The sequence below is a fragment of the Nanorana parkeri genome, unplaced genomic scaffold (genome assembly GCF_000935625.1).
Source record: "Nanorana parkeri isolate BGI_ZX_2015 unplaced genomic scaffold, ASM93562v1 scaffold1212, whole genome shotgun sequence".
NCBI classification, from domain to species: domain Eukaryota; kingdom Metazoa; phylum Chordata; class Amphibia; order Anura; family Dicroglossidae; genus Nanorana; species Nanorana parkeri.
In genome coordinates this window covers 384,403-409,611 of record NW_017307480.1, presented here as the reverse complement: position 1 = coordinate 409,611, position 25,209 = coordinate 384,403, and the positions used below count along the sequence as shown (strand labels likewise).

At 48.4% G+C, this 25,209-nt stretch overlaps 1 protein-coding gene across 1 annotated transcript in view; it reads right to left on the bottom strand.

The window, feature by feature from the left end:
* The window catches only part of CAMSAP3 (calmodulin regulated spectrin associated protein family member 3), a 99,566-nt gene that overhangs the window by 4,327 nt on the left and 70,030 nt on the right, over window positions 1–25,209 (bottom strand). Inside the window, exons 9-20 of the mRNA XM_018568575.1 lie at window positions 20,882–20,929; window positions 16,309–16,447; window positions 13,776–13,915; window positions 13,596–13,671; window positions 10,714–10,771; window positions 8,570–8,607; window positions 8,378–8,450; window positions 6,448–8,284; window positions 4,483–4,620; window positions 2,522–2,753; window positions 2,310–2,412; window positions 358–476 (exon numbers count right to left, since the gene is read on the bottom strand). Of these exons, the coding sequence (XP_018424077.1) occupies window positions 358–476; window positions 2,310–2,412; window positions 2,522–2,753; window positions 4,483–4,620; window positions 6,448–8,284; window positions 8,378–8,450; window positions 8,570–8,607; window positions 10,714–10,771; window positions 13,596–13,671; window positions 13,776–13,915; window positions 16,309–16,447; window positions 20,882–20,929 (3,001 nt within the window). The remainder of the gene's footprint in view (window positions 1–357; window positions 477–2,309; window positions 2,413–2,521; window positions 2,754–4,482; window positions 4,621–6,447; window positions 8,285–8,377; window positions 8,451–8,569; window positions 8,608–10,713; window positions 10,772–13,595; window positions 13,672–13,775; window positions 13,916–16,308; window positions 16,448–20,881; window positions 20,930–25,209) is intronic.

Genomic DNA, 25,209 nt, shown 5'->3' with positions numbered 1-25,209 from the left:
GATCCGCTTCTCAGTTGGGATGATGGCAGTGCGCTGATAACGACAGGCTATAGCTCTGGCAGAGGAGATGGTGAGGAGCCGGCAATAATGGTCCAACAGGCTTCTGAGTGGGTGGGGGATGGTTAGGATGGTCCGACAGGCTTCTGAGCAGGGGGAGATGGTCCAATGGGCTTCTGAGTGGGTGGGCCCAAGAACAAATCTTGCACCAGGGCCCTTTGTTCCCTAGGTCCGCCACTGACCCCAATGATTAAAAAAAACCATCAATGCAAAAATCCGTTCTCAGAATGAATGACACAGAGGCTCGTGCAAAGAAATAATGTACAAATCACTATGACGGGAGAAGAGCCGGTCGCTTACCGGTGTACTCTGGGATGGAGGCCGGCGATGATGCTGTGGATCCAGTCTCCCAATCCTTATCTCCATTCTGAGAGAAGAGACCCCGGCTGGGGGACATGAGACCAGAGGGAGAGACCGCTCTGTGAGGGAGAAAGAGAGCAAGTGGTCATTTATTAGTGTATGACCTCCCGGGCATACAAGGACCACCAACACTGCACCCATTAGCAGAACTACTTTTATTTCAGCTCTGACTGTGTGACGAGATCTGGGAAACCTACACCGAGACCGGGTACACCGAGACCGGGTACACCGAGACCGGGTACACCGAGACCGGGTACACCGAGACCGGAGTGTTTGAATGGAACTCCAGCACAAGTCTTTCTTTCTTTAGACAGATTTGGGAAATGTTAGAAACTCTGTCAGCCTGGTCTGTGGGCCTGTTGGGGAGATTTCCCTTCACTACCTGGGTGCTCACTGGGACATGGGAACAAAGAGCAATAACTGTCCGACAGAGGTTCTAATCCAGCAGTGGTCAACTACAGGGCTGTAACTACAGATCACGGGGCCCCATAGCAAAAATGTGATGGGGGGCCCCCCTGATGAGCTCTCTCTGAACTGTGAGTAATGAGGCCGAGATTCCAAAGACTCCTCTGAAGTCATCTCTGTAGGCTTTACAGGGTATTAGAGTTGTCATCAATGCAACCACTCCAACCCTTAAAGGAGAACTATGGGGTAAGTGTTTTTCACCATAGTTCTCCTAAGGGTAACGGGAGGACACAAACTAGCGTCCTCCCGTCACCCAAAGCTCAGTATATAGCGAGCTACAGCTCGCGGTATACGGAGACCGCCGCAGCCGGGACGGATCCTGACATTACTGTCTGGATCCACCCAGCTGCGTGACTGACAGCTGGCTCTGCCTATCTAGAGGCAGAGCCAGCTGTACCCGGAACCCTCCCCCGTCCGTTCCGCCAGTCAGCGCTGGAGGATCGGAGCGGGGAGGGAATCCCTGCAGGGAGCTGTGAGTAACCGTCACGGCTCTTTGCATGGACATGATCGAGAAGTGAGCGAGTGACGGTATGTGTTTGCTCACTTCTCGATCTATACAGCCGACGTGACAGTTTCATTGTCACACGGCGGCTCGAGCTATCAGGTTGAGTGAAAATCACTCGCCTCATAGTTCTCCTTTAATGACACAGTACTTTAATAACATATTCTATGTTTAATTTCCCTCAGAAACCTAATGGGGTACCCCTTCCACCTCCAGGCCCCATAGCAGCCCCAATACCGGGTATTTGGGTTGAGTACTCGTATTCGCCCAAATGCTCCGATACCGGATCTTCTGGTCAGAGGAAGATTTTCTCTGGCCGGCAGTTCAGTAGGGGGAACATGGAGCCAGCTTCCTGTGCGATCAGGAAGCTGGGCGGCGAGTAATGACCTGGCTTCCTGATTGGCTGGGAAGCCGGCTCCATGCTAATTGCCTGGGAAGCTGGATCGATGCTGATTGGCTGGGAAGACGGCTCAATGCTGATTAGCTGGGCAGACTGGTCTTTTGGCCAAGCACAATCAAGCCGGTAAGGCAACATGGAGCCAGCTTCTCCGGCAAACAGATTGCCCAGGAAGCCGGCTCAATGCCAGCGGAAGCACTGGTAGCAAAGAGTCAGTACTCGTACTCTATACCGAAAATCCGGTATCCGTGCATCCCTAATTGGTACCTCTAATAAACTGCTCTTAGTACTGGCATTTTTTACATCAGGATTTATGTGTCTGAAAGGCAGCAGAAAGGGTATTCCATGATCCCCATAACAGACATAAGGGGACATACGGGGGTTACTGAACTACTCAGCAGGTAGGCTCCAGAAACGTATCTCAAGATGCTAAGCAAAGATGCGTTCGGAAAGACAAATCTCAAGAGACCGCTTGGTCTTTGGTGCTATTCACCCCCCTACATGTTGTCTACAGAGGTAGAACTTTACCTTGGAGATCTGGGAGACCTTCTCATTGATCCAATGCCATTTTCAGTCCCCACCGTGGAGAGGGACATGGTGGACTGAGAATAAACTTTACTCAGCTTGGAACCTGAAAACAGACCACAAATAATGACCATTCTTCATCAATCCAGCAAAAGCCAAACTTCTAAAAACTTCTATGAGTGGCATTCATCTCTTCCATAAGCTCAGATTATTACCCAGCAATCCTCTGACAGGGCTTCGGGCGATCATCGAGTCATCGTTGAAGACTGTCTTGGGTCGAGGCTTCTTAACAGCCCGGACTGTCATGGGTTTCTGCCGAAGAACCTTGTCCAGGTCTTCCATGATCTTCAGCTGGTGCCGACGCTGATACTCCAGCTTTGTGAAGTCACCGCGACGGTGAATGGACTCTTCATCCTTACGCTGCTTCTGCTGTTGTTGTTGCTGCTGCTGCTGCGGCGACTGTTGCTGTTCCTCCTGCGGTCTACAAAAGTAAATTGAAATGATCATGCTTTAGAGCAGTGGTTCTCAACCTGTGTAACCTCAGGACCCACATTTGTCCTTGGCCATTAAGTCGTGACCCAAGTCGCACTGCAATGGAATGCACAGCATTAGGGTATTGCGCGGAGGGAGGTGCGTTTGGGGCACCATTCAAGTGAATGGCAACGCAACACACCTCCCACACCAGAATGCACGGTAGGTGCGATTGCGTGGCGCAGTTTAGTACACTGTACAAGTGTGAACGGGCCCTCAAAAACACTGAGAACTGGAGTGGATCCTCAGCCTGGGGTCCAGTGTGAGCTGCTGGTACAGCTCTCTTGCATGCCCTGTACAGGTGCCAGGAGCCAGAATGTGACATCACTCCAGTCCAGGCACCTCTATAGGACTTGTGAGGGAGCTATAAATCAATGCACGTATGGATGCAGCTCCCTCGCGGCCATACCCCAGGCCCACCTCACCTAAAGCTGACACAGTGCTGGGAAGCATATTTTGAATGGCTGCTTGGCTCGAGAACTGACCGCTAAGGAGCCTCTCACCTAAAATAGTGAAAGGCAAGCGCCGACCCACTGAACACAGGGTCACGACCCACCAGTTGAGAACTAAGGCTTTAAAGTACTTGCTGAGAGGAGCAGCATAATACTATCTTACATGCATACATAGAGGGCCAACTTAGAGAGGAGCCAACTAACCTACCAGCATGTCTTTGGAGTGTGGGAGGAAACCGGAGTACCCAGAGGAAAGCCAAAAACCATCTGTAAGGAGTTTGCATGTTCTCCCTGTGCTTGCGTGGCTTCCCTTTGGGTACTCCGGTTTCCTCCCACACTCCAAAGACATGTTGTTAGGTTAATTGGCTCCTCTCTAAGTTGGCCCTTCTATGGATGCATGTGAGATAGGGACCTTAGACTGTAAGCTCCTTGAGGGCAGGGACTGATGTGAATGTGCAACTATGTAAAGTGCTGCGTAAATTGTCGGCGCTATATAAATACCGGTAATAATAATAATACACAGGCCATATGATCCACCCAAATTGTATATACTGAAGAATATTACTCCAATGTCCAGAAAGAGTATCTAGACTTTACTCCAGCTGGAAACTCCAGAGTTTTTATTGGAACAAGAAGATGGAAGTCAGTTCCAGCTTTTGAAGTACCAAAAGACATCAAAGAGCAGTCTTAAAAAGGGAGTCCTATGCCTAAAGATTGGATAGAAGGGGAAATCCTCCGCACACCTTGCAGCAATCCAGGCCTATGTAGACAATGGTGCTTGTAGTGATGAACACGGATGGCACCGTGCAGACACAATGTAGGAAGAGGAATCACCAGCACTCAGTCGAATAATCCAACATGTCCATTTATTGGACATAGACGTCACACAATCACAAGAGCCAACGTTTCGAGACCACGCATGGTCTCTTCATCAGGGCATAAAGACTCATAAAGTAAAGACTCAGGACTGAGTAAAGTAAAGTAAAGACTCAGGACTTATGCCCCGAGTGAAGACTGAGTAAAGACTCTTTATGCCCTGATGAAGAGACCCTGCATGGTTCGAAACGTTGGCTCTTGTGATTGTGTGACGTCTATGTCCAATAAATGGACATGTTGGATTATTCGACTGAGTGCTGGTGATTCCTTTTCCTACACTATGTCTAAAAATGACATTTATGTTGACCAGTTGGCACATACTTGGCCTCCTCTTTTTTCTCTTTTTCCTCATCTTGCCACTGTTTCCGTCTTTTGACTTCTTCCATCCTCTTCTGCTGCTTCTCCAGCAAGGCCGCCCTCCTCTGAGACATCTCCACCTCTGTCCTCGCCTCACCCTGAGGATACAAAAATGCAATACACCTACATTTACAACTCTCCAAATTCCCTCCATCACCATATAGAACATATATAATGGATGTCAAACGTCCAAACAGTATCCGTGTAGGAAAATGCTAATGGGATTTAATATTTTAAAAAGCAAAGGGCACAGGATATCATTTCTCTAATGTTATTTTACTGCTTTCAGATTTAAAGTGGACCTGTGGCTAGATTACTATAAAAGGCAATGGCTTTGAGTGACGCTATAGCAATGCCACGATATTAAAACAAAAAAACCCCCCACTTAGAAACCAGTAGTATAGTGAAGACTGTAAGGCCACGTTCACACCGAGCGATTTATCGCGCGATTTTTGCAGCGATATCGCTCTATGTAGCTTCACCAATACATTTCAATGGAGCTGTTCACATCTCGTCGCTCAATATCGCTTGTAGCTCGTCGCTGGTAGCTTGTCGCTCCTACATGACCCTTTTTTAGAGCGATTTCGAGCGATATTGCTCCTGATTGCATACAGCCCAATAGGAAAAAGTCGCGCGACACATCGCTCAATATCGCTCATCGCGCAATATCGCTCAAAGTCATGCGACTTTCATGTCGCTCAGTGTGAATGGGGCCTAAGGGTTACCTTTTACAGTATTGTAGCAGAGATGCCTCCAGACCAGGAGTAGGCAATCTCTGGCCTTGCAACTACAAATCCTAATGAGGAGGGAGTTGCAATAGTCAAGACGAGATATAACGAGTGGATGAGCAGCTTTGTGGTTTCATTGATGAGGAAGGAGCGTATTGTTGTGACATCCAGACGGATATGTCAGTTAATAGATTAGTGACACGCAAGGACACTGAGGGGGAGAGTTGTGGCATTGCAAGACTCTGACAGCCACAGACATGACTCAAGGAGGCAGATGCATTATGGGATATGTAGTTTCACCATAGCTGGGGGGGCCAGAGTTGGCCTACCACTGCTCAACAGCCTATTCTATTCTCTCTGAAGGTTAGGTAAGAGATAACTGTACACTTGGAAGTACCCTTGCTAACAGGGAACAGAAAGACTGCATATAAAAAGTGAGCAGGACCGTTAAGTGAACCTTTGCCCAATAACGTATTCACACATTCTTATTATGAAGCAAAGGAGCTTTAAAACAAGCCCTTTCTGACCTCTCTAGCTGCATGTACTGTGAAGTAATTCATTCTCAAAGATCCTCAAAGATCACAACATGTTTGCATCAGGCTGCCAAGATTATGTTGCAAAAGAAAACGAGAGTGAAGAGAGCAAAGATTTTGCTCAGCCTCCTTTGGCAGCGGTGTGGGGGAGGAGACAGGCCGCGCTGTCACAGGAGGCTGAGCTCTCCTCCCTGCACCGCTCGCTCAGCCTCCTGTGACAGCTGTCAGGAAGGAGAGCGGAGTGCAAGCAGTCAGTGATCGCTGAGTGTTTGTACATAATTAAGAACATGGAATGTGTACTATATCCTCAATTATGAATGAATGGGAAGTGATCTACATCACTTCCTGTTCATTCATGATTGTGGTTATAGTAATACACACAATGTTCTCATGATTTCAATGAACAGGAACACTCAGTACAGAGGATTCTTGTTCATTTATAACAGGGGCTGCAGAATAAGAGACTGAGGACTCTGTGTGTCTCTGAGGACTCTGTGTTCTCAATCTCTTTTTCTATTTTAAAAGGGAAATATCAGGGGTCTGTTTAGACCCCCAATATTTCCCCGAAGCCCCTAAAAGTAAAGTAAAATTTCCATTTCGGTGCACCTCTACTGCTGATCCTTACCCCATATTGCAGAAAACACAGCTTACTGAATGGCCTTACCTTAAAGAAGAATCCGAGTCCTCTCTGTGCTGCACCGTCCTCTGCCAGAGTTGCGTCTAGTGAGTCCATTCCTTCTGAATCTGAGTCTTCTGTCGGTTGCAGATCAGACAACGGGATCTCAATCAAACTGCTCCTCTTCCCTTCCCTTTCCTCCCCAGCCAGTGGCCCGACACCACTACTCTGAGGAACCACCGAGGCTACCGGGCGCAAGTTGTTTCCATGGACTTCATTAGATGGCAGGGTCTCTTCATTTTCATCTTCTCCACTCATATTATGTGTAAAATGTAGAGAGGATCTTGTCTGGACTGTAACTTTGCTAGGAGAGAACTTGCGCAAATGAGGTATGGTGTCCACATTTTGGGGTGGAGTCAGGACTCTGTTGAGAGGCGGAAGCTTAAGCTCTACTGGCCTGTTATTTTTGGGAATTTTGGGCGTTACAGGCACAGGTTGCAGAGACCTCCTGGTATTGGGTTGGGGGGACTTAGGAGTTATTCGTGAAGGTGACTGAGAAGGAGATGCAGATGAGGAACGGGGAGTTTGGAACTCCCTTGTAAGTCTAGTAGGAGGTGAAGACCTGGGTCGATGGGGTGGAGGAGAGGACTTTGGAGCTGGGATAACCCAAGCTTTGCTCTCTTTCTTCATGAACTTATCCTGCTGATCAGACAGTCTTTTCATGTCGGTCTGTAGAGATGATAGTGCTGTATTTAATTTTGCTACTGCTTTATTATAGTCTCCGAGGTTGTTGTCTAGTCCAGCTTTTGTCACCTCAGGAGAAAAGCTGACTTGTTTTTCTCCCCGTGGTTTTACAGAACCGTCATTCATCGTCCCATGATTATTTTCCTCATCATTTTGTTTAATCCGTCTTTCCTCTAACTCTTTAGGAAGGCCCTCATCCGGTGACAATTTCAGATCATCCTCGTCACCATCATCCTCCCCTTCTTTATTTTTCAACTGAAGGAAGGCACTCGTCCCAAGACGCTGTCGATGCTTTGCAAAGATTGCTTCAATTCGCTTTTTCTGGGCTTCGATGGCCCTTCTTTTCTCTTCAAGCCTGGCACCAAGCTGGTTCATCTCAGAGTTTAAAGCTGGGCTCTTCACAGGAGACTCCTCTGCCTTTTGGGCCCATGTGGTCGTATTGGGTGCAGTAGTAGATGGGAAAGCATCCGAGCTAACTTTGGCATCAAGTTTCTTCTTGCGTTCAGCGAAACTTGTCATCTTTGTACCGGATCCAGCCGAGGAATCCGCCTGTGAGCTAAGAGAGCTGCGACTGGACTCTTGGGTTGCCTTATTCTCATCCAGATCAGAGTCCAGGCTATTGTCTCTTAGCACAGAGTCATCATCTCTAGACAGTCTTCTAGAAGTATCATGTGTCCTGTACACACCTAGATCCGGTACCATATCATCCTCTACTTTGGATGGCTTTGACTCTTCTGGTGAGTGAAGGTAAAAACCATCTGGTGCTCCCTCTGGGTGCAGCCGAGTCTCGGAACTGTGGATGATCTGCAGTGCTTCTTCAATGGTGGGCAATTCTGCTTGCGTCCCTTGTCCACCACCTGGTTTCTCCTGAACCTGCAGGTCTGGGGTGAACTTTCCAGTCAATGGTACCTTTTTAAAGGTGCGTGGTTGCATTGGAAATTCAGCTGCATCCTCAGGAGGGGTGTAGCTGGCTCGAGTAATGCATCTGGGAGATTTTGGGGAAGAGGGAGTGTACACCGGAGCTGTAAGGCTATCCGAGCTGACAGAACGAAGAATGTTCACAGGGTTCCCCATTACAATGTCGACATCACTGTCAAGGCCAAATGGTATGCTGAAGGAAACAGCTTGGGACAGCGGTGAGCTGGAGGGGGAAAAAAAAAATCATGATATTACAAGTAGTGAAAAAATGTATATTGTTCTCGGAGCACTTTCATTGAAGAGCTTCTACACCTACCTTAAAGGATTTTTCGCCCAGGACTTTCCAAATCCTTCCATATGAGACATTGATGAAGAGTGAGGAAGAGATCCTACCATAAAAGAAGGTAACTTAGGGTTTAAAATGTTCAAGTCAATATAGCGATATTCTACGATGGAGATTCAAGTCAGCCCTTAAAACTTTTATTGTGGTGGTAAGTCAGACTCTCACCTGTGGTTCCGGGTCGGAAGTTAAAGACAGGAGAACCCCTGGGGAAAAAATAGAAGATAAACTTATAATTTGAGGTGCACCGAAACGGAAACCGAAATAAAAAAAAATTGGTCAGGCCGAAACTGAAGATGTTTTTCATTTTAATTTTTTCAAATTTTTTTATATTTAATTTTGTTAAACTTTGTATTTTTTAAAATATTTATTAATTCATTTTTAATTAAATATTTGTATTTTTTTACTTTACTTTTAGGGGCTTTTGGGGAACTATCAGGGGTCTAAACAGACCCCTGATATTTCCCTTTTAAAATAGAAAAAAAGATTGGGGACACAGAGTCCCAGAGTTATAAATGAAGCAGGAATCCTCTATACTGAGTGTTCCTGATCATTGATAACATGAGGACAGAGTGTGTTTACTATAACCACAACTATGAATGGACAGGAGGGGATGTAGATCACTTCCCATTTATTCATAATTGGGGATATAGTAACCATACTGTCCTCAATTATGTACAATACACTCAGCGATCACTGACTGCTTGTACCTGCTCTCCATCCTGACAGCTGTCACAGGAGGCTGAGCGAGCGGTGCAGAGAGGAGAGCTCAGCCTCCTGTGACAGCGTGGCCTGTCTCCGCCCACACATCGCTCTGCCGGGCTGTGATAGGAGGCTGAGCGGTGTGGGAGGAGAGACGCCGGCCACTCACAGCGCTCGTTTGGCCCGTCACAGTTTCTCTCCTTCCCTCTGGGACACAGAGCAGCGCCCAGCGGGGAGGAGAGAAAGCAAGGATGCGCCGTTGTATCGGCAGGAAAATGGCACTTTCGGTATTATGTTTCGGTGGCCGATATATCGGTGCATCGCTACTTATAATTATTGCAAATGTATTTACATTTTGTACTCAGCATCAAATCCAACATATGTGCTCAGCATCAAATCCAACATATGTGCTCAGCATCAAATGCATTTCTGAGGGGATATAAAGAAGGGAACATTCACCACTTAAAACAATCATTCAAGGGTTCTTCTCCAGGTGCACGGCTCCATAATCTCCATCACCAGTCACAGATACATTGCAGGTGAGCACACTTTCAGGGTTATTCACTAAAGAGTGAAGAGTTTAGAGAAGGCCGGAGGAGTGAACAATCTAGGACAACATCGCTGAACTGGAAAGTGAGCTGAATTGGAGAAGTTTTCCAGATCAGCGATGTTGTCCTAGATTGTTCACTTCTCCGGCCTCCTCCAAACTCTTCACCCTTTAGTGAATAACCCTGTTTGTTTCAGTTAAATATGGTTAGTGTTTAGGTACAATATAACCGATTACACACGCATGGTTGTATTTAGATGTCTTGCTGCCCTAAGTACACACTTTTTCATAAGCTCCCTACCAGTCTCCCTACCCACAACTGAAGTGGATCCTCAGCCGGGGGTGCAGTGTGGGCTGCTGTGCTGTGACTGAGCTCTATCCATATGTGCATTGTACAGCTCCCCTGTGCGCCCTTGTAGAGGTGCCGGGAGCTAGAATGTGACGTCACTCCGGTCCAGGCACCTCTATAGGACATGTGAGGTAGCTGTAAGCAATGCAAGTATGGATGGAGCTCCCTTGCGGCCATACCCCCCAGCCCATCCCACCCCACCCCAAGCTGACACTCGGCACCGGGCAGCATATTATGAATGGCTGCTTGGAGCGACAACTGACAGTGCTGAGCTTGTGGGAGGCTGAGGAGCCTTTCGCCTGGAAAAGTGGAAGGCATGCGCGCGACCCGCTGAACAGGGGGTTGAGAACAAAGGCTCTAAGGCATGCTGGCACAGGAAGTGGCAGGATCAATGCAATTTTATTGTGGCTGGTGCAAAATCTATGGCCCACAAGATCTGTTAACAAGATTTAATGCTCGACTGACAAAGAACTGTTGAAGGCCTTCTAGTATAGCTTCCAAATCCCGCTGGTCCTCTGGGGACAGGTTCACTTATAGATTGAATAAATGGCCTCGTATATACGCTGCATATCAGCCAACAACCCGCTGAGCAATTAGCTCGCCACGTCCCGCAATTCAGGAACCAATGAATAAATCTATAGATTTCTGGTGAATAAATTCCGTTTTCCAAAGACAATTGTTAGACGCTTGTTGCCACTGATTGTAATAACATACCCTCCGCTGTGCGCACTGGTAGGTGTGGGTGTGGTGCTGTCGATGCTCGACTGCAGATCTAAAAAGACAAATAATTCAGACAATGAAACATTAAAAGACAATTAAACATGTAAAGCATCCCAATTTTAGTCTGTATTACTGCACATTAAGGGCTCTTGTACACGGGTGCCCGCCCCTGTAAATGCCGGCGTATGCTCACCACCAGGGAGGTGCAGGTGCAGTGTAAAGCCTCACATAAAATGGCTGTACGTGGTTGCTGGCAGGTATACACCGGCACAATGTAATCCTGTGCAACATAAAACCTCCGTGTGCGCCCAAGGTTATATGTCCATGTGCAAGTTTATGTAGTGTGGGCATATACCTGCCAACAACTGGGTACAGCCATTGACTTTCATGTGAAACTTTATGATGCACCCTAAGCTCCCTGGTGGTGGGTATACTTTGGCATTTACGGTATAAGGGGGTGAGCGCCCGTGTGCTGGATCGCTTATTCCTCTCTTCGGGAGAGCCCCCTGCCTAGTACTGTGAGGTACCTGTTTCGGCAGGTCCCCAAAAGATCCGGGTCCACCAGCCTTCGGGTTGGTGGACCAACAGTCTCAACCCCTGTCAGGAGCCTTGTGCCCCGGGGGGTCGGGAATCTAGGTCCCTTCTTTATTGAAGGACCAAGCACCCTTGTGCACGTTTTTGTGTGCTGTGATTTCACGGTTCACTTTTTTTGTTCACAGGGGGAAGTTTGTTTTGATGCACGTCCACGGGCTTCGAAAAAAACCAAAAAAACGTATTGCTTTTCATGCAGTCTAGCCGTTTGAGGGACCGGGAGCTGCTGTATAGTCCCTACGGAGAAATGGCTCCTGGTTGCGTTTGCTCCTAGTGATTGCTCATGCTTCTGTGGGCAGGTACAATCGGCAAGCTCCAGTCGCGAGCCGTCCACATCCACCGACAGCGGTGTGCAGCTAGCTACAGTATGTGGGCGTGTACATGTAATGAAAAACTCCACCCACATACACGCCCACCACGTTGGGCATTTCCATTGAATTATGGGAAATGTAGGGCTTATGTTCCCCTGTGGATGTGACATGTGGTGTCACCATATGTCCTCCTCCCCCCAGCGCCGGGGGAACATAACATTTTTCCTAAGGAAGTGATGACATAACCGGGATTAAAACCATCATTTAATCCAAAAGTAAAGTGTCAATTTAAAACATTTCACAGCAGTTTAACGGAGAGGGGTCTATCAAAGCGAAGTAGGCAGAATCATTGAGCTGAGCTTTAACTACTTGAGGCCCCGGGTGTTAAACCCCCTTGCTGTCCCGGCCCTTTTTCAGTATTCAGCGCTGCGGGACTTATTCCGTCATACAACGCTGTACTCACATACAATTTATATCAGTTTTTGGGGACACACAGAGCTTTCTTTTGGTGGTATTTAACCACCACGGGGGGGCAGTTATTTTTTACTATATAATTGAAAAAAAAGTACTAAGAATTTTGTAAAGAAAACTTTTTTCCCTACGTTATATTATGAAACTTTTATTATTACCCAGATTTTTGGGTGAAAAGACACCAAACATGTCAAGCCTTAACATTGCATGGGCCTGCAAAGTCGCAAAAAAAACTACCATAATTAAAACAAGCCCTCTATGTGATAGCAAATGTACAATGACAGGTCCTCTTTATGGCGACATCAGGGGTCTCGAAGACGCCCGTCGACCCCCAAAGAAGCTGGTGAAGCAGAGATCTGCTTCCCCAGCTTCTTCTCTGGCTATAGCAGCCAGAGAAACGACAGCTGAAGGTGGAAGTTATGTAATACACATCGCTTCTGCCTTCAGAGATCGGAGGAGGGATCAGCAAGCAGGAGAATGCGGATCTCTCCTCCGTTTATTGTGTGAGCAGCCGCTGTGTCGGACCCGCATGGGCGACAGCGGAGCCAGGGATAACCAGCAGCAGTGGGAGGCGCACTCTGTTTAGCACCATACAAGTGATAGGGTGGCTGCAGAGCCCCCCCCAAACGCTTGTATGGAACAGCCGGTATCGGCTGTTTACAACTGCTCGAGCAGGAAAAAGAAAAGTGACGTACATACACGTCCACCCGCCGGGAAGAGGTATCCGTCGGTCTGTTTATTTACAATGGGCGGGCGGGCGGACGGCAAGCAAATATTATGAATGAGCATTACACTTTCATAGTTACTTTGTATTACTTGTAATTATATATGTATATAAGGGTGCAGCCACATATTACATAAGGCGGCTCTGCTTCTTGCCGACTAGTGCTGCACAATGATAAAGACCAAATAAAGACTGCTTCTGCCACAACATGTCGGCCTATAAACATGAATGTTTGGTCCACCCAATCGTGTGTGTGTGACAATATGGCTTCTATTTAAAATACGGGCGGGGTCTGCGCTTAATAATATATAGATAATCCGCAGAATTACTATATTATATGGGGTTTATATAGCGCCAACAGTTTGCACATCGCTTTGCATTATAAAGGGGGACAGTACAGTTGCAATACAATGCATGACACAAGGGTTAGGAGGGCCCTGATCCTGAGAGCTTACAATCTAAAAAGGGAGGGGCAAGTGACACAAAAGGGAATAACTGTGCTGAGATGAGCTGATGGAGAAAGCAAAAGGTTCAGTGGTTAGGTTGAGGCGGGATAGGAAGAGATGAGTGTTCAGGGATTGCCGATAGCTGGACAGGGTAGGAGATAGCTGGACAGGGTAGGAGATAGCTGGACAGGGTAGGAGATAGCTGGACAGAGTTGGAGGTAGCTGGACAGGTTGTGGTGGGGCGTTACAGAAGATGGGAGGCGCTCTGGAGAAGTCCTGGAGGTGATGAGGGAGCCAGAGAGCATTAGGTCTTGGAAGGTCAGAATCGCATACCTTTAGGCTGTACAAACTCTGGTTTGGTGACTTCAAAGCAGTAATACAGATCCGCCAAGAGTGACACAAGATTCACCTGATGACCAGAAGAGAGAAGACCACATATACATTAACATATGAGAGGATAGTTTATGGCAAGACCCCAAAAGCTGTGTACACAGGATGTCTTCCGATACTCACCCGCAGAGTCGTGGGCACGTAGAGCAAGTCTTCCAGGGACAGAGGACAAGATGGAGGTAGATGCTGGGCATAGAAATCTAGGATGAGCTGCAGGTTGTACAGACTGTCGGCGACAGACATAGTATCCTTCAGACAGACATCTGCAGGAAACAGAGATCGTCATAATGGTAGCAGCTGCGCTGATCCCTGTTACCAATTACAAAGCAACTCTGGACAATAAATAAAGTAACTTCGTTAAAGCTGAAGTCTAATCTGCTTATATTTTGCCTTTCCTGGTTTCTCATCCCCCCCCCCTTACCTCATCATGCTAACACAATTTTTAAATAAAACCTGTTTTCATTGCAGATCTTATTCTATCGCTGTTGGAGGGGCTGGCAGGGTGCTGTACATAGCTTCCTGAAACCATCACAGCACCCTGCCTTAGGACTCCTCTCAAGAGCCATCAGCCCTGATGCAAGCAGTGGGCTGGCTCTTAGGAGGAGTTTTTAATGAATTAGCCAATCAGAAAACAGACTGTTATGTCATTATTCATTCCAGCATGGCTCCCCAAAACTGAACAAAGAGCAGACCCTGTGTGGGCTGGCTGGAGTGCCTGAGAGCGGCAGGAGAGGCGGGTGCCCGAGAGCGGCAGGAGAGGCGGGTGCCCGAGAGCCGCAGGAGAGCTGGGTGCCCGAGAGCCGCAGGAGAGCTGGGTGCCCGAGAGCCGCAGGAGAGCTGGGTGCCCGAGAGCCGCAGGAGAGCTGGGTGCCCGAGAGCCGCAGGAGAGCCGGGTGCCCGAGAGCCACAGGAGAGCCGGGTGCCCGAGAGCCGCAGGAGAGCCGGGTGCCCGAGAGCTGCCGGGCCGACTCCGCTACGTGCCGAAAGCAATTAAAAAATAGCAGGACCTGGGGCATTCACACACACCCGGCTCTCCTGCGGTCCAACATGCCCCACCGATCACTGCTCCAATAAACAAAACTCCCTCCCTGAGCAGAGGTACTGATTATGGAAGTGTCCAGGGTGCCTGCCTGCAAACTCTGGCTCTGTTGCGGAGAGATAAGTGCTGCATCAAGGGACTAAAAACATTGTGCTGGCAGCACCAGGAGAGTCACAGCACTCCAGTTCTTTGACACCCCCCTCCCCCGACACTTCTCTAATAAATACCTCTGCACCAGGAGTTATGCTGTTTAGAGCAGTGGTCAGTGGAGCATGTTGGACCACGGGATAGCCAGGTGTGCGAGAGCTGCAGGGCCGACTCTGCTATGTGCTGAAAGCAATGGGTAAAAAAAACATAGCAGGACCTGGGGCTTTCACACGCCCGGCTCTCCTGCGGTCCAACATGCCTCACCGAACACTGCTCTAATCAACATAACTCCCTGAGCAGAGGTACTGATTATGGAAGTGTCCAGGGGGCCTGTCCGAGAACTCTGGCTCCGGCTCTGTTGCAGAGAGCTAAGTGCTGCATCAAGGGTTTAAAAACCTTTGTGCCGGCAGCACCAGGAGAGTCGCCGCAGCCCCTCCCTGCCAACGATTCTCTAATCAATACCCTTGCTCAGGGAGTTATGTTGATTAGAGCAGCGTTCAGTGGACTACAGGAAAGTCGGTATGTGAGAGCCACGGGTCCGACTCTGCAAGGTGCTTTAGGAAATGGACATAAGGAGGACATTTGGAGGGTTCAATTTGGCTTTAAAGGAGAATTATGAGGCGAGTGATTTTCACTCAGCCTCATAATCTGAGCCGACCTGTGACAATGAGACTGTCACAGGTCCGCTCAGTAGATCGGGAAGTGAGCGAACACATAGATCGAGTAGTGAGCGAGCGATGGTATCTCTGCAGAGAGCCGTGATGGTCACTCACGTCTCCCTGCAGGGATTCCCCCCCTCCCTGCTCCTACAGCGATGACTGGCGGAATGAACGGGCGCAGCTGGCTCTGCCTCTAGATAGGCAGAGCCAGCTGTCACTCACGCAGCTGGGTGGATCCAAACAGCATTGTCGGGATCCGTCCCGGCTGCAGCGGTCTCAGTATACCGTGAGCTGTAGCTCCCTATATACTGAGCTTTGGGTGACGGGAGGACGCTAGTTTGTGTTCTCCCGTGACCCTTAGGAGAACTATGGGGAAAAGCCCTGACGCCCCTAGTTCTCCTTTAAACTATTTTTCTTTAATTGATGTCAACAGGTAAGGTGTCTAACAACCATTTACCCATTACCCAGGCAGGTGGCAGTGAAAATGAAAGTTGACCGACTGTCATGATAATCCATCGGCATCAATTGTTTCATTTACTGGCCCGGAAAACAAGTGTGTAGATCAGGATTTCTAACTTCACTCGCCACATCTAGACCTTTTTAGGAGGAGGTCGGCAATGGAGGCCGGTACATCATACAGGTTTCCATTAGGGGCCACATACAGATCCTCGCCTGTTGTATCATGGCATTCAGGCTCCGGCCTTCACATGGTCACGGGGCCCTCTCTATTTCCTCTAACAGTCTTGTATTTGGCAACACGGGTGCAGCGTTCCGATCACATATCATTTACGCACATGAAATCTACACGTACCTTGCAGCCGGAGCTCGCCCGGGCAGTAGTAGTGGACGGTGGCAGCCAGTGCGCTCCCATTAGACAGGTCTCTGATGGAAGACACTGAGGTGAAGCATGGGGTCTGCCTAGACAGGGCCTTGTCCTTCCGATAGCGAATCTAGCAGAGAAACAGGAGGCAGCGTAAAAATGTAATACGATCATCTGCCACCTATCTACCGCGTGGCTTTCGGCCGTGTAATACATAATGCACTATTTATGAACTGCTCTACAACGGTGGTATCGCCGACAGCTCCCCTAGCAAGCATTTTACAGACACCAATTACCGATGAGACGTCCTTATAGACCTATGGCGTGGTGCGCAATGTGATCTAACGCTACTCCTACCGTATCATACATGGTGTGCGCTGCGTGCCACTCGTCAAAAACTACACAGGCCAGCGTGTGAACAGAACATGCAGCCACTACAAGGGTGAGTGCACAACACATACATTCAGCAAGCCGTGGAATACAAAAAGAAAAAAGAAATGAAACGATGCAGAGAAACTGAAATATTTTGCATTTAAAAGGGTTGAATAGGACATCCACAGAAATAAACATTCGGCAAATCTGATTTTCTTCCCTTTACACCGGTAGAATGAAGACCCATTACATAAAGTAGGGGGAAAAAAAGAACATCACTTAATCCATGGATGGCTTTAATTGGAGGACTGCTTACACAAAGTGGATTTAGCAAAAACCCATTACTAAAGCATCCTAATGAATGAAATAAGGCTCAAAGTCTTGTGAAATGAGTTTCGGAGCACAACATGGCCAACTTCAGACATTCGGCGAAGACCTCGGCCATCCCCCGCGGCGAAGACCTCGTGTATCCCCCATGGCGAAGACCTTGGGTATCACTCTTCACTCATGGTGAAGAGATTCAGTATCACTCATGGTGAAGAGATTCGGTATCACTCATGGTGAAGAGATTCAGTATCACTCATGGTGAAGACATTCGGCATCCTAATGAATGAAATAAGGCTCAAAGTCTTGTGAAATGAGTTTCGGAGCACAACATGGCCAACTTCAGACATTGGTTTCCCCCACAGTGAAGACCTCGGCCATCCCCCGCGGCGAAGACCTCGGCCATCCCCCGCGGCGAAGCCCTCGGCCATCCCCCGCGGCGAAGACCTCGGCCATCCCCCGCGGCGAAGACCTCGGCCATCCCCCACGGCGAAGACCTCGTGTATCCCCCATGGCGAAGACCTTGGGTATCACTCTTCACTCATGGTGAAGAGATTCGGTATCACTCATGGTGAAGAGATTCGGTATCACTCATGGTGAAGACATTCGGTATCACTCATGGTGAAGACATTCGGTATCACTCATGGTGAAGACATTCGGTATCACTCATGGTGAAGACATTCGGTATCACTCATGGTGAAGACATTCGGTATCACTCATGGTGAAGACATTCGGTATCACTCATGGTGAAGACATTCGGTATCACTCATGGTGAAGACATTCGGTATCACTCATGGTGAAGACATTCGGTATCACTCATGGTGAAGACATTCGGTATCACTCATGGTGAAGACATTCGGTATCACTCATGGTGAAGACATTCGGTATCACTCATGGTGAAGACATTCGGTATCACTCATGGTGAAGACATTCGGTATCACTCATGGTGAAGACATTCGGTATCACTCATGGTGAAGACATTCGGTATCACTCATGGTGAAGACATTCGGTATCACTCATGGTGAAGACATTCGGTATCACTCATGGTGAAGACATTCGGTATCACTCATGGTGAAGACATTCGGTATCACTCATGGTGAAGACATTCGGTATCACTCATGGTGAAGACATTCGGTATCACTCATGGTGAAGACATTCGGTATCACTCATGGTGAAGACATTCGGTATCACTCATGGTGAAGACATTCGGTATCACTCATGGTGAAGACATTCGGTATCACTCATGGTGAAGACATTCGGTATCACTCATGGTGAAGAGATTCGGTATCACTCATGGTGAAGAGATTCGGTATCACTCATGGTGAAGAGATTCGGTATCACTCATGGTGAAGACATTTGGTATCACTCATGGTGAAGACATTGGCTATCACTCATGGTGAAGACATTGGCTATCACTCATGGTGAAGACATTGGCTATCACCCAAGGTGAAGACCTTGGTTATCCCCAGACAGTGACTGCAGCAGACTGGGTGAAGTCACTGGTTGGCCGACAATTTTCCACCCGACTCCATCAAAGGTTGATCAAAAAATGTACTTTAGTCAAACCAGGTGGTAGGGTCACCCATGAATCCAATTTCATTTGATTCAGCGAAAAACCCCATGGTCCCATGGAGCCCCACACTGGTCAAATTTCAGCCAAGTCGACCAGTGTATGGCCACCCTAAAGCCAGGTATACACGGTCATATTTTCTGCCGTGTATACCCGGCTTCAAAGGCTGCAGGCTGAACGAAAAAAAAATATATAACAGATCCCTCCATCTACGCTGAACAGCATGGAAGGACGCATCTCCCGCTGCTTGCATTGCACTCTGACGGCAGCCGCGGGCCACTGTCTGAAAACCTGAATGGCTGAAGATTTTCCAACATGTTCCTTTGGCAAAAGTCGATCCAATGATTAACTTCTGCTGCGGGAAAAGGGTCACCAAATTTCAGTCGATTTAGCAGGCCGATGCGCTCCGTGTGTACCCGGCTCATGTGTCTAAACGCAACAGCAGCATGAAAACACGTTTCACTCTTCTTGCCGTGTACAATGAACGTACGTAGGGCAGCAGATGGCCCGATTAGAAAAGCAGACGACAAGTTGTCAGTCACAGGGGGAGCCGTCACACAGAGCAAAGGACAAGATGAGGACAACATAATTATCACGTGTCGGAGGTTTATTTACATTGGAGAACATCAGCGAACGTCGTGTCTGAGCGCTGTACACAAAGAGATTCAGAATTTTCTGCAAAACGCAATCATGGTGAGCAAAATGTAGTAACCCCCCTACCCAAAAAAAGATGGCCCCTTCCCAGGTGTGCATTGGTCCAAGGCATGGTGACGCACCTGTTCTACATTTGGTGCATTGCGATACCATTCATTGAGAATAGCACTCCAGCGCATTGTACAGTGGAGCGCAATGCACTGCAGCTCGCCACAACGCATATACCGCGTTTAAAAAACGGTCCTCCGTTCATACATTTTTTTCATATTGAATGGGCCGACCTAATGCAATGCATGTTAATGAGTGCCATTAATGCACCGCAATGGTAACTGTGAATGGGCCCTGAGTGTTTACTGGTGGCACAAAGTGACAATTGTGATCTTTCTTTGTCTTATCATATTATATTCAAGGCAATTTTCTTTTAATAAGGACAGGTATACCCTCCCTGTCAGGTGACCACTGTCACCCAGAGAGTGCTTACAAATGCTACAGCTCCCCTGGTACAGACACAATGATGTCACGTGGTGTGCTTTCATCTGACTCCTGCTCAGGATTTCAATTTTTCTCCATAAAAATATACTCCTCTTTGATCCTCGGATGTCACACGGCCGTCTAACTCTACCCAAAATCTGTTTTATGCCAAGTGCAGGGAACTGACTGCAGGAAAAAATGGGCTGGATATAGGTAAAGCCGGCACTGACTAAACGTGTGCTGACGCAATCTACACACAGGCTGACGCAATCTACACACAGGCTGACGCAATCTACACACAGGCCAATGCTGACTAAATGCAGGCAGACACAGACTACATGCGGTCCACTAAAACATAAGCAGACAGGACTCCTTATAAACTATGTTTACTGAGGAAAAATAATTTGTTGCAAATGTTTTGCACTTAATTTTCCAGTCGGAATTTCTCACTCGGCACCTTGTCGGGCCTAGTCTGGAAGTCAGTTACTTAGACTGCAAGGTTTACCGCACATAGGGCTACTGATGAGCTCAGACTTGGACTGAACCCAGTCCGAACCTGTGCTCACCTGAACCCAGAATCTACTTGGGGCCTCCCGCCCAACCAGCTGCAGGTCGGGGCATTCCGCACCCCGTAGCTGACCATAACATAGCGGCAGGATGCTTGCGCTGACATCATTTACCTTACATACCATTGTGTTGCATGTGTAAGTATCATGTTACAATTCATATACATCATGCAGGCGCTTACATGAATCTATCGCGTATTGCGCCATTTCCTGCACGGGCAGGAGTCAGAAATGTAATGAGTGTCCCTTTATATATAAAGCATGGAGGTAAAATATTCTGAAAGCTCCGGTACAGATATTTACTCTGTAAACACGTTGTTTTTTTTGTGCAAATTTTCCCATCAGGAAATATCGTGTAACACATTATGCAAATTTGTATTTGGTCTTGCAACAAAAGCTGGCGGCACACAAGGCCGTTAGAGCATTCCTCATTTGTTAAGAGATAACCATTTTTAGCTCCGAGTGGTATAAAAGGAAGAAACTCAGATTTGACTTGAAAAAGGAAAAAAAAAAAAAGTTACAATAAAATGTTTCAATACAACAAAAATGTTTTTAAAAAATCTCAATTTTTAGAATTGTGGAAATGATGGCGTGCACAATACGTTACCACAGGAGGCTTATTCCCAGACTCCTTTAAACAAAAAGCGATGGCATGCTAAAACGCAACGGAAAAGAGCAACGGAGAAAGTCAGGGCAGCTTCATATCAGAGGGAATGACAGACACACAGAGAGTCCGGGCAGCCGGGTTTATAATGGAGCCGGTGTAAAATGGCCGCCGGCCCGAGGCAAGCAATGATACAAGGGGGAAGGATTTATACAGCGGGGGGATCAGATCTTGGCGGCTGAAGCGTAAATGTAGCAGACTGATATCATTGTATCTTTATAAAGAGTGGACTTCCTGTCTTTCTTGGGGGGGATACAGACAATTGAGGGGTAACAGAATAATAACAGGGCGAAAAAATATACATTTCTTTACCCCAGACACCGTCAGATAATAACATCCGCCTGATATTCTAAACTCAGCGCCATTCTGAATACCTCCAATATTAAAACACGACTCCAGCCAAAAATAACCAAAAACTAAAAGTTTACAGCCCGCTGTTTTTTGTTTTTGTTATCGTCTACTATTGGAGAGAGGACCCGTCACTTGTCTGTCCGCCATGTCCGAGTGCTCTATTGGAGAGAGGACCCGTCACTTGTCTGTCCGCCATGTCTGAGTGCTCTATTGGAGAGATGACCCGTCACTTGTCTGTCCGCCATGTCTGAGCGCTCTATTGGAGAGATGACCCCTTCACTTGTCTGTCCGCTATGTCTGAGTGCTCTATTGGAGAGATGACCCCTTCACTTGTCTGTCCACCATGACACCATGTGGTGAAGATAGGAAGAATTTCATTCGAAACATGTTACTTTGTGTAGCCCCCCCATTAACTTCTGTGATGTGGCTACTAGACATTTAGTGGTAGCCCGTGCTATAGTCAGCCTGGTTGGAATTATCGTGGCAATTATCTGGTTTAATTCCAGGTGTCTGGCATTGCCTGGGCGGAGTGTGACTCTGTCATATGGTGGGACAGCCAATGAGAGATGCTGTAGTGTATGTACAGTACAGCAGCCGATCACTGGGTTTCTCTCAGCCAGTGGTGCATGCTGGGATAGGGTACATATACTGGAGGGGTTTGCCATGTGCTCAGACTAACAGGGACCAGCCATGGAGTAGGGCTGGGTGCTGTTCAGCCTGCCCCCAAGGCTAGGCCTGAGGATGGGCATGGGCTGGTGTGAGGGAAAGGTTTCCACAAGGCCTCCAACATGGAGGAGGCCTGTGCTGCTGTTAGAGGAAGAGACTCAGGACCAATACTGGCTCTTGAAGTATCCTGGAACTAAGAGGACTTTAGGAGCATGGCCGGTGTCTTTCCTGTTGAGGATCTGTGTTCATCCTGCTTATCTGCTACATAAGTCGCCATCCGCTGCCTCCCAAGTGGATCTACACTGATATATATGCCAACCAGGTCTGGTGAGTCTGGAGCTCTTGTTAGTGACCCCTGGAAGCTTAGAATCCCTCCATATCTTCTCTCCTCAGGAAAGATGTTCAATAAAACGTTATTCTGCATTTTACTACTGGAATGGACATCAGTCTGTGGGCACTAAAGGAAGGGCGGTGGAAGCTAATGGGTGGGCAGCTGAAGATCATCCCCTAGACCAGGGCTTCTTAAAGTGTGGGTCGCGACCCCATATGGGGTCCCGCAAGTGAACAGGGGGGTCGCGATCCGAGTACCCGGCCATGACCGCCATCAGGGGGGTATGGCCAGTACTTGTGTGAGGGGGCCCAGGCGGCCGAGGAGGTCTTGGCACCAAGCTAGATTGTTTTATTTCAGTTTAATGTATCATTTGCAGTGTAGTGTAGTTTTTAAGGTCGCGGCCCCCCCTGTGCACTTGGTACCTTCCTGAGCACGTGTGCACTTGGTACCTTCCTGAGCACGTGTGCGCAAGAAGGTTTTTTTTTTGTTTTTTTTTTACATTGACCGAACTTTCTTTAACCCAGCAGCAGTGGGGGGAGAGAGACACCGACCAACCTTACGCTAGGGGGGGGGGCGGGGGGTGGAGACACCGACCGACATTGGGGTCCTTAAAAATTTCCTCGGCCAAAAAGGGGTCACGAGTGGAGAAAGTTTAGGAAGGCCTGTCCTAGAGCAGGGATGCCCACAATTTTTCGTCTGAAGATCTACTTTTCATGTGATGAGCTCAATGAGATCTACCAACGAAAAAACACCTGCATTCAGGGGCGGGAGGGGGCGTGGCGGTGCATTGAAAATCAATAGCACCGCAGGCAGGCCCTTCGCCACAGTGCGATAGCCCGCACCCGGAACGCAGGTAAATTAGTGCCTGCGTTCCAGTCCAGTGCGATCCGCAAAAATGCTGCAAGCACTATTTTTGCAGATCGCACTGGACCAGAATGCAGGCACTAATGTGCCTGCGTTCCGGGTGCCGGCTATCGCACTGTGGGTGGGGGGCATGGCTGCGGTGCCTTTGACTTTTAATACAACCCCAGACCCCCTCCTGCCCCTGAACGCAGGGAGTCGGCCATCTTACATACCAGTGTGTCCTAGAGGTCCCGGCGTCCTGTCCTCCTCGTGTGGCCGATGTTGCACATGGGGAGAGGTGTCCTGCCCCTTTCCATCTGCAGCGTCCGACACATTCAGCCGGCAGCCGCAAGAGCACCGTGGGAGCATAACCGTAGCCAGCTCCTTTTGCGCCCGAGGCAAGAAAATATGCCCCCCCCCAACAGACGTGTGATGTCACCCAGCGCCCTGCCTCCAAGATTTATTTTTTATTTTTATTATTTCTTGTTAATTCTATTTAATTTTTTTATTTACATTTTTTTTTTACTCTTGGGGGGGCTTTGGGAAAATATTAGGGGTCTAAACAGCCCCCTGATATTTCCCTTTTAAAATAGAAAAAGAAATTGAGGACAAAGTCCTCAATCTCTTTTTCTGCAGCCTCTGTTGTGAATGAATGGAAAGCACAGAGGCTTCCCATTCATTTACAAAATATTTTACTATCATCCAGTTTCTGAATGGGGAGGAGCCTCTGTACAGAGTGCTTCTCCCCATTGAGAAATTTATGAATGAACAGGAAGTGATCTAAATCACATCCTTTTCATTCATAACTGGGGACACATAGTACTATTTGTCCCCAGTTATTTACAAACACCGGAGTGATCAGCTGATCGCTCCAGTGTTTGTCCTGCACAGAGGATTGGTACATATCACTCATATGTACCGATCCTCTGCCACTGGGCCACGCACACGGGGGCTCAGCTTCTCCTCTGGATCCCCCCTGCTCTCCCGGGCAGAGGCAGCGGGGGATCCGAGGAGAAGTGAAAGAAACACTTGCGGTAGGATGGAGCCGCTGTCACAGAACTAAGGCCGAGTGGTGAGGGAATAGAGAGGCGCCGGCTGTCAGAAGCTGGCCGAGCGTCTCTCTCTCTCTCTCCTCACCGCCTTAGTTCTGTGACAGCGGCTCCGTCCTCCGCAGCGTTCCTTCACTTCTCGGATCCCCACTGCATAGAGATGGGGAGAGCAGCGGGGATCCAGAAAAGCCCCACGGGCGGGAGGAGGGGACATCGCGATCTACCAGTGATTGCTACGCGATCGATTGGTAGATCGCGATCGACCTTATGGGCACCCCTGCCCTAGACAGACTAGAGATGAACCGGGCATTCAGCGGCTCCTTCGGGGGTGAGCGCTACATTTGTAACACTCGGCCCATTTTCTAGTAGATAACGGATAAATTTTCGCCTTGTTTTTGACTACATTGAGGAGAAAAATGGAAAAAGCGCAGGTTGGAAATGTTTACTGGTTTCTTATCTGAGAGAACGAAATTCTAACTGTTACAGGGTACCCATGGTCATGAACAATATTTGATTGTCTTGTCTAGAAGAACGGCCTTTTTCAGCAAAAATGTCTTTCTGTCGTGGCGACACCGGTGTCCTATCGAATTCTCCAACTCGTCGAGACCGCCAACTCCCGTCAATGCGCCTGTGCTGCCGCCCAAGAGAAGTATCAAGCTGTACAATCTGCGCGGGCGCCCGATGCCACAAGCACCGACGGGAGTTGAATAACTCAATGACCATTTAGAGGCCGCGCAGGCGCACCTACGGCTAGTGGAGAAGTCAACGAGGATTGCAAAAAAACTGGGCCGGCTGGCGCACGCGCACTGTCGCCATGTCGTCCAAATCCACAACGGATGCGACGTCACGAGTTGGAGATCTCGACGAGTTGGAGATCTCGACGAGTTGGAGATCTCGACGAGTTGGAGATCTCGACGAGTTGGCCACCTCGACGAGTTGGCCACCTCGACGAGTTGGCCACCTCGACGAGTTGGCCACCTCGACGAGTTGGCCACCTCGACGAGTTGGCCACCTCGACGAGATAGCCACCC